Source organism: Danio aesculapii, chromosome 3 (assembly GCF_903798145.1).
Source record: "Danio aesculapii chromosome 3, fDanAes4.1, whole genome shotgun sequence".
Taxonomy (NCBI): Eukaryota; Metazoa; Chordata; class Actinopteri; order Cypriniformes; family Danionidae; genus Danio; species Danio aesculapii.
Window position 1 is genome coordinate 13,976,446 of NC_079437.1, and position 18,419 is coordinate 13,994,864.

At 35.6% G+C, this 18,419-nt stretch overlaps 1 protein-coding gene across 1 annotated transcript in view; it reads left to right on the forward strand.

Moving 5' to 3' along the window:
- doc2a (double C2-like domains, alpha) overlaps window positions 1–18,419 on the forward strand; it is a 97,795-nt gene that overhangs the window by 25,237 nt on the left and 54,139 nt on the right. The window contains exons 2-5 of the mRNA XM_056453198.1: window positions 1,588–1,907; window positions 10,445–10,524; window positions 10,729–10,803; window positions 15,357–15,466. Coding sequence (XP_056309173.1) covers window positions 1,592–1,907; window positions 10,445–10,524; window positions 10,729–10,803; window positions 15,357–15,466 — 581 coding nt within the window. The 5' untranslated portion in view covers window positions 1,588–1,591. The remainder of the gene's footprint in view (window positions 1–1,587; window positions 1,908–10,444; window positions 10,525–10,728; window positions 10,804–15,356; window positions 15,467–18,419) is intronic.

Here is an 18,419-nt window from a genome sequence, read left to right on the forward strand (position 1 = left end):
TACGTGAGGAGATTTGCAGTGATAAGTAATTAGGCTTTTTGCACAAGATGAAACACGACAGAAATGTAAATACAGCCATTCAGAAGCACAGAATGTGCACTTACTCATGAAATGGTAAGCTAATTAATCTAATTAATACATATTAAACCTCTTTAACATTATTAAATGTACATGCTGAATCACTGATATGTGTTGGTTTTGAGTCTCAGTTCTAAAGTTCAATTTCAAACGGTTTATTTTATTTTTAAGATATGAGGTGAACTATCTGCTGCTGCTTTCAGAAGTATGGCAATAATTGTACACTGAATAAAGCACATGATGTGTACCTGAGGTGATCATTGTCAAATTTATATTGTTGTTCTCTTGCAAGAAATAGAGGTTGTTTCTAAAATAGAAATTTGAGGTGTTGGTTAGGACAAAAACTCCTTTTTAATACAGAAAATATTCCTTCTATTGCGTGCCGTTGCTTTTTTATAGAACACGATTTAAATCAGCCTTTAGGCTCGATAGTCAGTCACACTCCTGTTGGTCCTCAATCTGGCAACCTGCGCTTGCTTGTGTTTTGAACAAGAAATGCAATACTTAGTTCAACCACTGGGTGTCAAACTTACATACTGCACCTTTAAGGTTTCAATCAGCATGTAGTTGAGTAAATAAAAAAAGATCTTCATTTTTTGTTAAATAATCCCTTTAGTCAAAGTTGTATGTAATGGAACCGTTTGTGTATTTGAATCCCCCATATAGAAATATGATAATTTATGCTAATAATTACATATATGACATACAAGTTCATGTTTGGATTTCACATATATAAAATATACGTCGGGGCAGCACGGTGGTGCAGTGGGTAGCATAATCACCTCACAGCAAGAAGGTCGCTAGTTTGAGCTGGGTCAGTTGGCGTTTCTGTGTGGAGTTTGCATTTTCTCCCTGTGATCACATGGGTTTCCTCCGGGTGCTCCGGTTTCCCCCACTAGTCCAAAACCATGTGGTATAGGTGAATTGGGTAGGCTAAATTGTCCGTGGTGTATGTGTGTGAATGAGTATGTATGCATGTTTCCCAGTGTTGGGCTGCAGCTAAAAGGGCATCCGCTGCGTAAAACATATGCTGAATAAGTTGGCGGTTCATTCCGCTGTGGTGACCCCTGATTAATAAAGGGACTAAGCCGAAAAGAAAATGAATGAATGAAAATATACGTCATTTATGCAACATATATTTCAAAATATAGCAAAAAAATAGCCATTTACATATATATTTGTTCTGCTATTGGAATTACAATATGTACATATGCTGGTGAAGTCAAAATTATTAGCACTTCTGTTATTTTTTATTTTATTTTATTTTTTCAAATATTTCCCAAATAATGTTTAACAGAGCAAGGAATTTTTCACAGTATTTCCTAAAATATTTTTTCTTCTGGAGAAAGTCTTATTTGTTTTATTTCGGCTAGAATAAAAGCAGTTTCTTTATTTTTTATATTAAAATATTATCAATATTATTGTGTGTATATATTCATATATGTATTAGATTTCCATATGGGTGTGACTACTAAGTGTGAAAAATATCTCTCTTTTTCTCTGCTTTAGCTCTATGACGGTGCGTAAGGGAAAAAAGCTCACCATCTCCATCCAGGAACACATGGCCATAGACGTCTGTCCGGGCCCCATACGACCAATTAGACAGATCTCTGCCTATTTCCCCCGTCTCTCCCCAACTGCTGAGCCTGTCTCTCCGAACCCTGCTTCTCCACTGTCGCTCAGCCCAGGGCTCGGGGCCTCTGGAGGGGCCAGCGGAGGCCTGTTGTCTCCTCTGCAGGCTGGAGCGAGGGGAGGAGGTGGGACTTTGTCCGCAGCCAGCAGCATCGAGACATCGGTGGACATCTGCAGTTCAGACAGCGATGAAAGCAGTGAGTTTGGACAGTTATGCACTTAATTAAAGTACAAATTAAATAAAAACTAACCGTATTGATTTTGTTAGCTCACATCACTATTTTTGTGGTGAACAATTCATCTGTACATGTCGTTAGGAAAAAAAAATAGTTTGCACTTGTAATCTAAAATTGAAAAATGCACTTCCTGTTTCCTGTTAGTTAAATTCTCAGATTAAATCTGAGGTATTGGGCGGGGCTAACATACTTAACCACACCCCTCCAGCTGTCAGTTTTGACAACAAACAGAAATGGTGAGGAGGAGGAGGTTTCTGTTCGGTTGTAATAATTCCCCAAACCCATTTCCCGATCTTTCAGAACTTTGCTACATCCAATCAGCTCTCCACGCCCAACAAGCCACGCCCACTGGTTTCTCATTTAATATTCAGTTTCTCTAGGAGCTGCATCAACCTCCGCGAAGTGTATTAAAATCCTTTAACGCACGGCAAGCCATTGATTATCCCGCTTATTCCATGGTCATTTGCCAAAGTAGGCATAAGTTTAAAATAGTTTTGCTCTTTGGAACGCAATATTTGTCCGAATTTTTGTCAGTTTTGACATGTTAGATTTTCTAGTCCCTCCACTGAATCCGCTGTGACAGGCTGACAGGCAGACAGGTGGAGAGAGCAAGAGCGTGCGCATGTGCGTGTTGTTTATACCTGCTAATATTAAGATGCAATTTCATCAATCCGATCACAGGTGGACAAAAAAGACATTCCCAGTCACACATAGAGTGTGTTTCCAGTCACATGTGTTTTTTTTTGTCTACTTTCCACCACCTCTCTGTTGAAGGAGGATCTGTATGTATATTGGCTTTCACTTAACATTACATTTGTTGGTGCAATAGCCTAGTGGTTAGCGCGTCGACATAAGGTGCAGTAGCACGTCAGGGCGTCCCGAGTTCGAATCCTGGCTCGAGGACTTTTCCCTACCCCCCTCTCTCTCTCCAACTTTGCTTCCTGTCTAAATACTGTCCTATCTAATAAAGGCAAAAAGGCCAAAAATAAAAATCTTTAAAAAAAAAAAACATTACCTTTAATGCTGCAAAATAATGCTATTAATGCTTTATTGCTACCTATAGCAGAATTTCCATGATTTACATTTCATAATAAACAAACAAATCTTATTAAAAGTACCATATCAATTAAATTCGCTTTAGGAAGATGTTACTCTATGCATTGGCTGATGAAACTAAAGATAATTTATTTGATTTCCTCAACTTTAAGCCTTCACACTTTGTTCTGTTTAGCTTTAACATGCCGTTTTTCTAAAAGTTTAACAAATATTTTTGAACATCTTAAGTAAATAATTTAATTATGTGTAATTATGCCCCTTTCTAATTAAATTATTAGGCTAGGCAAATTGACGGGAGCTGCCGATGACCACCCGGAGCTTCCAACATTTTTAAAGACGCACTATCCTCATACATAAACTGCTGATTTGACTTTAAAATAACTTTAATCTCGCTTGAAAAACTCTTAAAACTTGATTTTGTGGCATAATTAATGAGTATTTTTCTAATTTTGCGGATTTCCCATCCGCCATTAACAGTCCTCATATTGTTTCCTGTGCAGCGTATGCGAGTTGCTATGGTAACTACACATGTTTGTGAGAAGCGCATTTATTTCGAACTGTGATCAAAACTGACTGGAACTACCTGTGCGTTTCAACGAAAATAATACACACCCTCCAGCCAATCAGAATCAAGCATTTCAACAGACCATGGAATAAGCAGACTTTAATCTAATCTAAACTATATGAAAAACAATTGCATGTACAGTCACGTGAAAAAGATTGGACACCCTATTGAATTTCATGGATTTCTGTATGAGGACATACAGTAATTATAAAACTACAGTAGTCAACATTTGAAGTGGATTATCCCCTTTCATTAAAGTGTTCCAAAGTTGTCCTGAAACTAACACCCACCCAGCAAACACATTTATGTTGTAGCGATGTCTGTACAACGTTGCATTTTTTCAAAGGCAACATCGCCGCTTACGTGCTCGCTACATTCTTACAACGTAGAAATGTAAGACGTGAGAGGGCTGTAGCAATGTTGTCGTGTGACATTCAACAACCGTGATACGATGTTCTTACAGCATGTTTTAATGTTTTTTTCATGGCAGTTTATCAATAATGCCTAGAATACAGGATAAGCAGTAATAATGTCCCAGCATTGCTTAATAGTAAATATTGTTCATTCTTTTTGTAATTTTAGAACTGCATGTGTACGCTTTGAAGTGTAAAAATGTCACACAAACGAATAATCAAACTTTTTTATTATATATTTCACAACATTTAATACATTCAGTACACATCTAATTATAAACAAACAGTATAAAATAAAGTTTAGATTATATTAAATAATTAACTATACATAATTAAACTCAAAGGGTAGGCTAAATTAAAATGTCAATTGAGAAGGTAAACAAACAAGAAAAGTAAACAAGAAAGCATTAAAATACAAATAAATAAATAAATGTAAATATATTAAAATGCAGACACTACATTGAAGCTCTGGACTGGAGAATACAGCAGACCGGGGAGTGCAGCCGAAGACCAGATGTAATTGTTGGTACAGAGAAAGCAGAGAAGGAAATCCAACAGAGAATCCAGTTCAGAGATGGATCCACAGCAGCCACACGTCAGAATAGGCAGTGAACAAGAGGACAGACCAGACACAACCGAACTACACAAATGACCACTGATGACTTACTTAGCAAGAAGAAATAAAGCAACGTCTCCTCGGTCGTTGTTGAATGAGATGTCGAACGTTCTGTTGAAATTTAAACTGATTCATTGATGACGAGTAAATGTTGTACAGTGGTCGTCCATGCAGCCTAAGCACAACCTAAAGCTACGGCCGTTTAAATGACAACATCATGGCACCGTTGTGACAACCTTCGGCAACAACGTAGATCCTCAACCTTTTTACAAGGTTGGCACAATGTTGTAGGAAGGTCGTTACGTTGAGGTAACGTTGTGTGTTTGTTGGGTATTCTTATTTGGGACGATTTTTTAAAAACTTTTTGATCCAATTTAAAATGTTGACAACTGTATATGGTCTTTGGCAGGTCTTTAAATTTGGAGGATTTAGTTTAGTTTAGTTTAGTTTACTTTAAAACTTTATTAATCCACTTAAGGCAATTCATTGTGACATGATGGTGCTTCACATATAACAAGTATGATACAACACAATAAACACCAACACCAAACACCAAATAATCAAGTACACAAGCAAAAAACTGGGAAAAAAAATTAAATAACAATAATAATTACATAATAAAATATAATAAAAATTATGACTAATAATAATAAATAATAATCCATCGATTAACTACATTTATTATGTAACCCAATTGCTTCAGGCACAAAAGTAAATTTATAAAGATTTGTGGAACATCTTATTGTCCTTAGACATCGCCCAAAGGGGCAGGGGCAGATGAATAAAACAGGGGCAGGGGCAGATGAATAAAACAGGGGCAGGGGCAGATGAATAAAACAGGGGCAGGGGCAGATGAATAAAACAGGGGCAGGGGCAGATGAATAAAACCTCAGATGACAACAGCATCACATGACTTCCCACACTGTGCCATTATTTATTTAACAAAAGTAAGCCAAAATAGAAAAGCCATGGGTGATAAACTTAGTACGGCTTATGATGCTGATGCCTGTTGATTCATTTTAAGCAGTACATACTTTTAGTATGAGCTCCTCAGTCTCTGTGATCATTCTGGAGGAGTTCTCTCACCACAGTATTTCAGGCAGGATGAGCTCTGGACATTCACTGGACTATTGAACACCTTGATTTGTGTGTGTGTGTGTGTTTTTTTCTTTAGATGTTCTGTTTGTTTTGCTGCTGTGCTTGAGATCATTGTTTTGTTGGAGGACCCAATTTTAGCTCAGCTTTAGCTGTGGAATGAAGCTCCGGACCAGCAAACTGCTAACACTTCTGCTGATGATCAGTATATATTTATAGATACTAATAAAAGAATATATTTGTAAATTAAATCTTGTCCTAGATTAAATTAAATTAGATTCCTAAAATAAAAGTTTTCCCTATTCTGTGATTTATGGTTTTTAATATGCTTTTGAATTGCATTTTGGGATCTTGATCTTTCCTCCAACTACTTTTGATGTTAAAAATGTTTGTAAAAGTGACTTTTATTCATATTTTAATAGTCTAAAATGATATATTTTGCCTGGTTTGGTGTTATAAATGATGGTACAAAAACCTGGTAATAAACTACCAGTACTGTTTCTGTTGTTTTACCAACCTAATTTTGTCTAGATGATTTCTTATGCAATATATTGCGTCAAACTACAAAAATGACAATAAAGTAGGTGAATTTTCAGCATCAAAAGTCAACAGAGCAGAGATAATGCACTTCTGCACTAATGCAATTCTTATAATGCACTTCATAACTGTAAATAAACAAAAAATAAAAAAACAGTGAATCACAAAATACGGAACCTGTTTGTTAACATATATTTTATAATGTGTAAGGCATTTAAATTATTTTAATAAATGCTGTATGTTGGTGTTCATCTGAGGTTTTTTTCCCCAAATTTTAAGACCTGTCAAAGATAATAATAATAATAATAATAATAATAATAATAATAATAATAATAATAATAATAATAACAATATTAATAATAATATAAAATAATAATGATAACAATATTAATAATAATATAAAATAATAATAATAATAATAATAAATATTATTATTATTATTTTATATTATTATAATTATTGTTATTATTATTATTTTATATTATTATTATTATTATTATTATTATTTTATATTATTATTATTATTATTTTATATTATTATTATTATTATTACTATTTTTATTATTTTATATTATTATTTTATATTATTATTATTATTATTATTTTATATTATTATTTTATATTATTATTATTACTATTATTATTATTTTATATTATTATTATTATTTTATATTATTATTATTATTATTATTATTTTATATTATTATTATTATTATTATTATTATTATTTTATATTATTATTATTATTATTATTATTATTATTATTATTATTATTATTATTATTATATTACAAATGACAAATTCATTCATTTTCTTTTGGGCTTAGTCTTTTTATTAATCAGGGGTCACCACAGCGGAATGAACCGCCAACTTATCCAGCATATATTTCACACAGCGAATTCCCTTCCAGGTGCAACCCATCATTGGGAAACACCCATACACTCTCATTCACACACATACACTACGCACAACTTAGCTCACCCAATTCACCTATACTATTCGGGAAACCGGAGCACCTGGAGGAAACTCACGTCACCATGGGGAGAACATGCACAACTCCACACAGAAATGCCAACTGACCCAGCTGAGGCTCGAACCAACGACCTTCTTGCTGTGAGGTGACAGCCCTACTCACTGCACCACCGCGCCGCCACTAGATTATAATATTATTATTATAATTCCTATATTCCATAGGTTATCCTAACTTTTTCACATGACTGTACATTCATGAGTCACACATCAGTACACAACTTTAACCGAAAGGTATCATGAAAGTATAATCATGTTACATAAGTTGTACAGTAGCATATAAACAGCCTATGAGTCACATGTGAGTGCAGCATAAGCAATCACTAATCTCAGCATTACATGAAGTCATGCTATTTGGTGTCTGTTTTAAAAACATACATTTAACATACTGTCACACAAAAGAGGAAAAATATACATTATTTAGACATTATGATTATTTTTCAATTCAATTCAATTCACTTTTATTTGTGCAGCGCTTATACAATGTAGATTGTGTCAAAGCAGCTTCACATAAAAGGTCATAGTAAATAAAACTCTTTAAGAATGTTTCAGCTGGCTCTTTTCAAATGATCTTGTCCTCTTTAATACTAGTATTATTACAGCATGGTAAAAGCATGAAAGAACATCTGGAAGTATAATGAAAATATACCTTAAAGTTCCCGTGAAAATTAAGATAATTTTTTAGATGCTAGTTAGTTTTATGGATATCTGTTAGCTAATGTGTTCTAAAACTGTGACAAAATTCACATTTCGATGATATAAAGCAAATATAAACATGCACTGCTTGTAGTTTGTCAATTTTGCCTAAATCGGTCAACGATTTTTTCACATCACCTCACACTAAATTTTCTCCCCAAATCTTGACCAATCAAATGCTCTCTAGTATCTGGCATGCCCCGCCCCCTTTAAGACACTTTTTATTTGATGCGCTTGAGCTTAACGACTCTGACTGGCAGAGCAGTGATTAAATGAAACTATATTGGCTGTTTTTTTAAACAGGTGGAGCTACTCTGTCCCATCTTCTTTACATTTTCAGTTGAGATTACATGAAACATAAAAAATCCACATTTCAAAGCACTTCATGAGACCTTTAATTGATCATTTTCTAGGTATTGCCTAGTCTTTACTTCAAACAATATCATGTAACATGATACAACTTATCATTTGAGGTTACATTTACCTCAAGGGAAGCCCTATGCAAATTAATCATGGTTTTTATCATGGATAACCATGTTCTTTGGCATGTTGATTATTATTTGTATAACAGTTTTGCTATTAATACCAGGGTTAGTCAGTCCCTCAAAGTTTTTGTGTCTGTTGTTTCTTGAGATAAATTTTTTTTGTGTGTATTTTCAAAGCAGAACACAAGAAGTGAAGCAACAAATGCTATAAGTTATAAGAAGAGCCTTTACTTTATTCATTTCAGGCTGGAAATAAAAAAAAAGTTCCTGCAAAATCCTGGAGGGACTGGTTAGTGTAGTGGTTACTATGGTGTAGCAAAAACCATGGTTGAAATTTATTCATTAGGATAAACCCCTTGAGATGTACCATCTCATTTTCAAGGGGGTCCCACAAATTAATCACAATCACACAATAATAACACCAGAAGACAAAAACTAAATATAAATTACACAACATCAAAAAAAAAGGGGGGAAAGTACTACGAAAGGGAAGTAGTAAGCATACATACATATACATGGTATAAAAAGATATACAGATCAGTGAATCAAATCACCACATAAATAATAACGTCCTCAGAAAAAAAAAGTACAGTCCAAAGTAAAATGTGACAGCAAGGTTTGCTTAAACCCCTTAAATAAAGCAATGATACAAATGTTAGCAGGTAAATTATTCCAATCTATTGGACTCTTAAACATAAAAGCTCTTTTACCAATAGATTTTTTAAAACGAGGAACGAAAAAATAAGTCTGAACAGAATGTCTTACTTGATTTAAGGAAAAATATATAAAATATTGTTGGTAATAATAAGGATACTTAATTTGAAGCTGACATGTTTTAACTACAAAAAAATGTTTTATTTGTAGCAATAAATCAAAGTAAAATCCTCACACAATTCTGCTTTTTTTTGGTAGTTATTGTTTGCACATCAGCAGCATGGTGGCTCAGTGGTTAGCACTGTCGCCTCACAGCAAGAAAGTTGCTGGTTCGAGTCCCGGCTGAGCCAATTCTGTGAATTCTGAGTTTGCAAGTTCTCTGTGTTCATGTGGGTTTCCTCCTGGTGCTCCGCTTTCCCCCCACAATCCAAAGACATGCGCTATAGGTGAATTGGAGAAACTAAGTTGGCCGTATTGTATGTGTGTGAATGAGAGAGTGTATTAGTGTTTTTTCAGTACTGGGTTGCGGCTGGAAGGGCATCCACTGCGTAACATTTACTTGAATAGTTGGTGGTTCATTCCGCTGTGGCGACCCCTGATAAATAAGCGACTAAGCCAAAGGAAATGAATGAATGAATGTTTGGACATCTGACACCACTCTTTTCTGGCGATCCATCATTTTTTATAAAACACTGATTTTTAATCCTACTTAACATGCTAATATGCCATGTGTGCTTGATTTAATATTATCATTATGCCAAAAAAGCCTGACAAAGAATCTTTAGAGGTAATTTACCAAGAGCCAAATATGAAAGCCACGACTTTCAGATGAGAAAAATTATGGATTTTTCTTTTTGTCAGTGAATGCAGCTCAAATATAGCAAAGCCACAATAGAACAGGTCACATGTGCACTTTTTGTTTTGCAGTCATATATATTGAATGGAATGTAATTAGCCATTTTATTGGTTTACATATGTTATCAATACGGCAATTTCAGTCCACATATGAAACTTCTTTTATGCCTTGCAGGAGTACATGGCTATTACACAAAAGTATAGCGTTGGTCATATATTTCCTTATATAACTATTTATTGGTGCCTGAGCAAAAAAAGAAAGAAATGTGAATTATTATGTTAATAATTTTGCAATATCAAGCCTTTTTATTAGTAATATGCTTAGCCCAGACTTAATATAACAATTTGCAGTGTTGTTATCCATCTTACCATCTGTCAGATATGCACGCCTCCTAATTGCGTTCCAAAATGGATCATTTAATCTGCTTCCTGACAGGTTTTATATATACGTTATTGATGCTATTAACATGCACCTTATCATTCCTGTGATTGTGTAGCGGCGCTGGGGACACTAGAGTTCGAATTGAGGTATGAGAAAGCCACCAGTTCACTCAACTGCACCATCATCAGAGCAAAGGTAACGTCCATCTCACACCTCTGCGCCACACACACACACACTCACACTCACACCTGTGCGTGACTCACACACACCCAAAACCTGCAGGTGATTTACCCTTTAGCTGTTTGTTTTATTTCAGCAGGGCTCCAACACATCATTGTTTCTTTATGCTTTTTATTCAGCGGCCTTGTAAAGTAAATCAGTGTGTGTTTTTTTATTTAGGGTTTGAAACCCATGGATTTTAATGGCCTGGCAGACCCTTATGTCAAGCTTCATCTTCTACCGGGAGCATGTAAGGTGGGCAAGGTTAAATCCTGTTTTGTGCCAATTAAAACCTTAAATGCATAAAGTTTTAATGAGGCATTTTCATTCATGATGTTTTATTTCGTCCAAACAACTATTCTCTTTGATAGCCTAAGCTCATTATATACTTTATGACCAAACATATTCGGACATCTGAACACCAAACCCTTAAAGTCTGTGCATATAAAAAAGATTTAAGGAGATTTAAGGTGATTGATTGATTAATAGATTGATTGATTGATTGATTGATTGACTGACTGACTAACTTACTGAGTGAAGGGTTGACTGACTGACTGACTGGCTGACTGACTGACTGACTGGCTGACTGACTGACTGGCTGACTGACTGACTGGCTGACTGGCTGACTGACTGACTGGTTGGTTGGTTGTTTGGTTGGTTGGTTGTTTGGTTGGTTGACTGACTGACTGACTGACTGACTGATTGACTGATTGACTGGCTGACTGACTAACTGGTTGGTTGTTTGTTTGGTTGGTTGGTTGGTTGACTGACTGACTGACTGACTGACTGACTGACTGACTGACTGACTGAATGAATGGTTGGTTGGTTAGTTGACTGACTGGCTGACTGAGTGACTGGTTGGTTGGTTGGTTGGTTGACTGACTGACTGACTGACTAACTGGTTGGTTGGTTAATTGACTGACTGACTGACTGACTGACTGACTGACTGACTGACTGACTGACTGACTGAATGGTTGGTTGGTTGGTTGGTTGGTTGGTTGACTGACTGACTGGATTGGTTGGTTGGTTGACTGACTGAATGACTGACTGACTGGATTGGTTGGTTGGTTGGTTGGTTGGTTGGTTGACTGACTGACTGAATGACTGACTGGATTGGTTGGTTGGTTGACTGACTGACTGACTGGTTGGTTAGTTGGTTGACTGACTGACTGACTGACTGACTGACTGACTGACGGGTTGGTTGGTTGACTGACTGACTGACTGACTGACTGACTGGTTTGTTAGTTGGTTGACTGACTGACTGACTGACTGACTGACTGATTGACGGATTGGTTGGTTGGTTGACTGACTGACTGACTGACTGGATAGGTTGGTTGGTTGACTGACTGACTGACTGGTTGGTTAGTTGGTTGACTGACTGACTGACTGACGGATTGGTTGGTTGACTGACTGACTCACTAACTGAGTGGTTAGTTGGTTGGTTGACTGACTGACTAACTGAGTGGTTAGTTGGTTGGTTGACTGACTGACTAACTGAGTGGTTAGTTGGTTGGTTGACTGACTGACTAACTGAGTGGTTAGTTGGTTGGTTGACTGGCTGACTGACTGACTGACAGACTGACTGGTTGGTTGGTTGACTGACTTACTGGGAGGTTGTTGGTTGGTTGGTTGACTGACTGACTAACTAACTGACTAACTGAGTGATTGATTGATTGATTGATTGATTGATTGATTGATTGATTGATTGATTGATTGATTGATTGATAAGTTGGTTGACTAACTGACTAACTGAGTGATTGATTGATTGACTGAATGATTGAATGATTGAATGATTGATTGATAAGTTGGTTGACTGAATGACTAACTAACTAACTGAGTGATTGATTGATTGAATGATTGATTGACTGACTGGTTAATTAATTAATTGATTGATTGATTGATTGATTGATTGATTGATTGATTGATTGATTGATTGATTGATTGATTGATTGATTGATTGGGGAGTTCAAATGTTGTCAGGGTTTACTAAAGTCACAGAGTGGAAAAGTATTGTTGATATAGTGTAAATTATTATTTTTGCATTTGACATTATTGGACAATAATTTGTATAATTTTTATATTAAAAAAAATCATTCTGGAAAGTTTGGAATATAGATATTTATTAAGATTCACAGTGGTCAATTAACTAATGTTTGCAGCATTATTTGAAAAAGTATGCCTTGCTTTAATGCCCTGAAATATTAGCAGCACATATTAGCAAACATCTTGAGACCACTGAGTGTAGCATTTAAATAGCGGTTTTAAACTTTTAAGAGTTTCTTTCTCTTCTTGAACACAAAACAAGATATTCTGAAGAATGTTTGAAAAATACAACAACCTTTGACCGCCGTAGTAAAAATACTATAGATGTCAATGGCTGTTTTTTCCCCAAAATTCTTCAGAATATCTTAATTGTGTTCAATAGAAGAAAATAAACTCAAACAGGTTTAAAACAACTGGAGAATGAGTAAATGATTAATTCTGGGTACTGTCCCTTTAATATCAAGAATACACAGAACTACAATTACAGGAGCATGAAAATAGCTGATAATAGTGAAGTTGCACAAGCTCTGCATTTAGCATTCCACTTATCTATCCACTTATTTATATAGCTTTTTATTACAGTAGATTGCTAAACAAGTATATTTTTAGTATTAAAGCAACACTATGCAACTTTATCTTGCGGCTCCCCTTGTGGTTGATAAGTACAATTACCTGTTATACCAACAAAGCATTATTGCACAGTATAGCTTAAAGGCATTTTTATATATGTCCATGGTTACGCTGGATAGGATGTGCATGAGGTTGCATGATTTCAGGTGACAGGGGGCAGATCTAGTAGCCTCAGTAGCAGAATTCATTCATATAGTTAAAGGTTATTCTACCACTGATATAATTTTATAGACATTATTTTAAGGTCGAAAAAACATACAGAGTGCTCCTTTTATTAAAACAATGTCAGTAGCTATGTTTCGTTCTTCAATTTTACTAAAATTATAGTAAGACCTTAATTTGTTGACCTAAATTGTGTTGGACATTATGGAAATGAGCTGCTGTAGCTGTGTACTATATTTATATATCTTTGCATTACCATTATCACCCAGAGAACTTTGGACACCCAGTGACACTTTTATGGCAGTTCAGTCTCACCCTATTTAGTAAAGCTGGCCCATAATCTCAAAACGAGGAGATTTAATAAGCAATGGGTCTTCCCTAACAGCTTCCCGCTTTTCATCATGGCAGACTCTCTAGCAGAAGTTGGAGCGAGTAGACATTCAGAGACAAAAGCATCAGAGAGGCATTGATGTTGGGTGATGGGGCCTGACTCACAGTCGGCGTTCCAGTTCATCCCAGTTGAGTTCTATGGGATTCGCATCTAGCCTTTGTGGATGTCACATTTTTCTACACCATTTCATTATAGGACTTGCTTTGTGCACAGCATTATCACACCGCAACAGAAAAGCTCGCTTGCCAAACTGTCCGAAAAATGGTCTCTAGTGGAGTTAAGAAGTCTAGCCAATAACAGAAATTAGCATGAATGTGATGTCCAAGTATTTTTGGCCCTATTGTGTTTTATTTTTGAACAAATTAATTAGAAATAACCACATCTGACAAAGTGGTGACGTGCTGGAATTTGTACTACTTTAATCCCACAAAAAACAAATAGTTCTATAACATTTACAATAGAAAAAAACGAAAAAAAAAGGTTTGCCATACTGTGAAATTGTTATTCTTTTTCAAATATTTCCCAAGGGATGTTTAACAGAGCAAGGAAACTTTTCTCAGCATTTCCAATTATATTTTTCTTCTGGAGAAAGTCTTATTTATTTTTTAGATTGGCTGGAATAATATATATATATATATATATATATACACACAGTTGAAGTCAGATTTATTAGCCCCCCTGTTTATTTTTTTCCCCAATTTCTGTTTAACGGAGAAAAGATTTTTATTTGATTATTTGAGTTACTGTTGCTTTTCCATCAGCTGGAACCAGTCTGGCCATTCTCCTCTGACCTTTGGCATCAACAAGGCATTTGTGCCCACAGAACCACCGCACACTGTAATTCTTTCTTTTTCTGACAATTCCCTGTAAACCCTAGAGATGGTTGTGCGTGAAAATCCCAGTAGATCAGCAGTTTCTGAAATGCTCAGACCAGCCAGACCAGATATATACATACATACACACACTATATTATTTGCTGTCATCATGGCAAGGACAAAAGAAATAAGTTATTAGAAATTAGTTATGAAAACTATTGTTTAAAAATTTAATTTAAAAACTGTTCTCTCGGTTAAACGTAACTTTTCTTCTTCAACTGTATAATAGGATGAAAATGTTTGGGATCAGATATTTTTGAAAAAAAAGTTTCTCATATTTAACAAGGCTGTATCTATAAATTTTTTATTGTTAAATAATACAATTCATATAAACGCATTTAAAATGTATTATATTCTTATCGTTAAAAAAACAGAATATTAGTCAGAAATAATCTAATATCCTGATCTGATGCTCAAAAAATACTTACTATTATTAATACCATTAAAAACAGATTTGCTCAATATTTCTTTGAATATTTATTTTAGGGTTCTTTAACGACTAAAGAATAGCATTTGAAATATTTTATATTATCAGAAATATCTTTACTCCCACGTCTGATCAATGCAATGCACACTTGCTGAATAAACAAACCCAAAAAATCCTGACCCCAAACCTTTAAAAAGACGTTCATGTGGATCAGAGGATTAAGATATTGCATCCTCCTTCTTATATATATATTGTTTTTGTGTGTGTTTTATACCCACAGGCCAATAAACTGAAAACCAAAACAGTACGTAATTCTCTAAATCCTGTTTGGAATGAGACGCTCACTTACTTTGGCATCACAGAGGAGGATATGCACAGGAAGACTCTGAGGTTAGTGAAGACATCTGTGCGCCCTCCAATCCGTCTTTCTTTCTGAGCGGGTTGTAAATCTATTCTGGAAATGTCTGCAAAAATTTTCTTCTCTCGGAGAGCAGTGATTTGACAGGAGCCTGCATATCTTGCTTCGACAGTAGGTGTGTAGGTGTGTGACAGTGTGTGACTGCCTTACAGACCTTCCTGTCGCTTATGCACTGCAAAAAAATATGGAATTTCTTACTTAGAGATTTTGTCTTCTTTCTAGTACAGATATCTAAACCGTACGCTGGCCAAGAGAGCTTAACGTGCTGCAACTTAAGAAAACACATGCAAACAAAAAGTTAAGAACACATCTTCATCGGTTTGACAGCACGCATGGTGCAAAATCCCCACAATGCAAACTCAAATAGAAACTGAGCTGCAAATCCTCAACACATGCAAATAACATGGACCACAAAGGAAATTAACTTGTGCAGTGTATGTTTATAGTCTTTGCTATCCGCTTATTTCCATTTTAAAAAATGAAAGCGAGGGAAGAAACTCGGAAGTATAGTATCAGTACTTTAAACATTGCAACAGCATGTTGTGAACTACAAGCCTCCAGCTGTTTCAAAGTGCAGATGTGGTTTAATTTAGTTTAATTTAAACAATTAAAAACATATTAGGCATCAAACAAAACACAATCTCTTCCCTGCTTTAGCCTATGTAACCCGTTGAGGGATAAAACAATGCAATCCTCTGTAGCACACCCTCGTGTTGCCTGTAATAGTGTTATCCCGGTACTGAAATTTTAAAAACGTCCATTTCCCGCTAACATTTAAGCGCTGTTGAGTGCGTTGTTAAACACAGCTGATTTGCCATAGTATTCATCAGCACTCAACAGAAATGATTGTGATTGGTCGTGAAGGTCATCAGATCACCGCTCTTCACTGAGTGCAAACACAGATACATGGACACAGGAGCGTTTTAAAGCTGCGAAGATCAGTCCATTCATCGGCGGATCGCTCGTCTGAGTTTGCACTCGGGAAATATTGGTGAAGTGCAGTGAACTGATGACCTTCACGACCAATCATTTCTGTTGAGCACTGGTGAATACTATGGCAAATCAGCGGTGCTTAAGAAGTTTTATGTTAGCGGGAAATTTAAGTTTTATTAAATTTCAGTACCAAAATTCAGTATTGTGACAAGTCTAATATAGTGAAAGAATCAGTTCATTAACTTGAGTTTGATAAAAGGCATCTAAAATGTGTGTTTGGGAAAAAAACCTTTAGCTAATTGGTGTCATTTCCCTTAAATTAGCTGAAAATGAGGTCTGATGTCCCAAAGCGGTGAAATTATAAATTTATGTCACTTTCTCTTTGCTGATAAGGTTTACAGCTAGGTACAGAACAATACGCCATCGCGGACGCCGTTTATGTATGACTGTATGACTTCTGTATGACTGGCGATACTTCCGGATTTCTTCTCACCGCAGCCTCACTTTCACTTTTAAAACGGTGACCGCGTGGAATTAGTCTATTGGCCAGTGAAGTTGTAGGTGACCTGACAGGTGTTATATTGTGTGTTTATTTTACACCCTGATTACACTTTTGCATATTTATTAGGCTAAATAAACTCATGATTAACTGCGAAACATTATTATATAAGATAGCTAAATTAACTTAAAATCCTCTGCTAAATATAATATACAGATTAATGAAAATAAACTTGCAATAAATTGCAAGATGAGAATAATATTTAAAAACATATCTAGGCTCTTTTAGTTGGCTAATGATGGAAGTGACAGCATAAAAAGAAATAGATAATGCTAACTTATTTTCAGACTTAAATGTGCATGTGTTGTAAGGATTCGCAGTGAGTTTTTTATTTGTGTTTGCTTTGTGAGAATTTGCAACACGTAATTTTTTTTTTCTAAATTTGCTGGTTTATTTGCATGTGTTTTCTTAAGTTGAGCTTTCTTGGCCACCGTGAATCGTTCTTAAATCAAGACTAAAAAAATATTTAGGCCTAACAAATTCAATTCATCTTTATGTCTATAGCACGTTTACAATGTAGATCGTGTCAAAGCAGCTTAAAATAGAAGTTCTAGTAAATTGAAACTGTGTCAGTCCAGTTTCAGAGTTGAAGTTCAGTTTAGTTCAGTGTGGTTTAATTTTCACTGCTGAAAGTCCAAACACTGAAGAGCAAATCATCGATGCGCAGCTCCACAGGTCCCAAAACCAAGCAAGCCAGTGGCGACAGCGGCGGGGAACGAAAGTGAAGGAAAAAAAACTTGGAGAGAACTCAGGCTCAGTTGGGCACGACCATTTCTCCTCTGGCCAAACTTGTGCAGAGCTGCAGTCTAGGCGCTGGTGGCTGTAGAACACTGGACATCCATCATGGAGAAGCTACAGGTGTGAGTTGGTCACCGGCGGGTGTTCGGGCTGGCCCACAGGATCAATGCGGAGACTCCTCTGTCACTGGGGACTTTCAGGAACCCCATGCTCTCCACTCCTCCATGACCACCCCAGCAGCTGCTTAGGAAACGGCCTGGTCCAAGATTATGGATTAAGTCCTCTGGTTGGCATCATCTCTTCACAGGATCACATTAATGGCTCTGCACAATCAATGATGCTGCACAAATAAGATTTATTTATTCTGATTGCATATAAAAATTCCATTGATTTGGATTACATACTTTTAACATAATTAAACTAATTAATGTTATGTGATTGATATTTGTTAGTTAAACATAAATGAAATAAATAAGAACAATATTTAATTCCTCTAACTGCATATAAATATGTATTCTATATATTCTTCTAACTCTCATTAAATCCAAAGTGTTTTAAATGCTTCTTAATAATTAATTTAGTGTGGAGTATAGAGCTCCATCAATTTTGCCCCGAATATTAATTAAAACCAATCACATACAATTAAACCAATTGGATCTGGCTTTTTCCACAGCATATCTGTTAACTGATTAAAT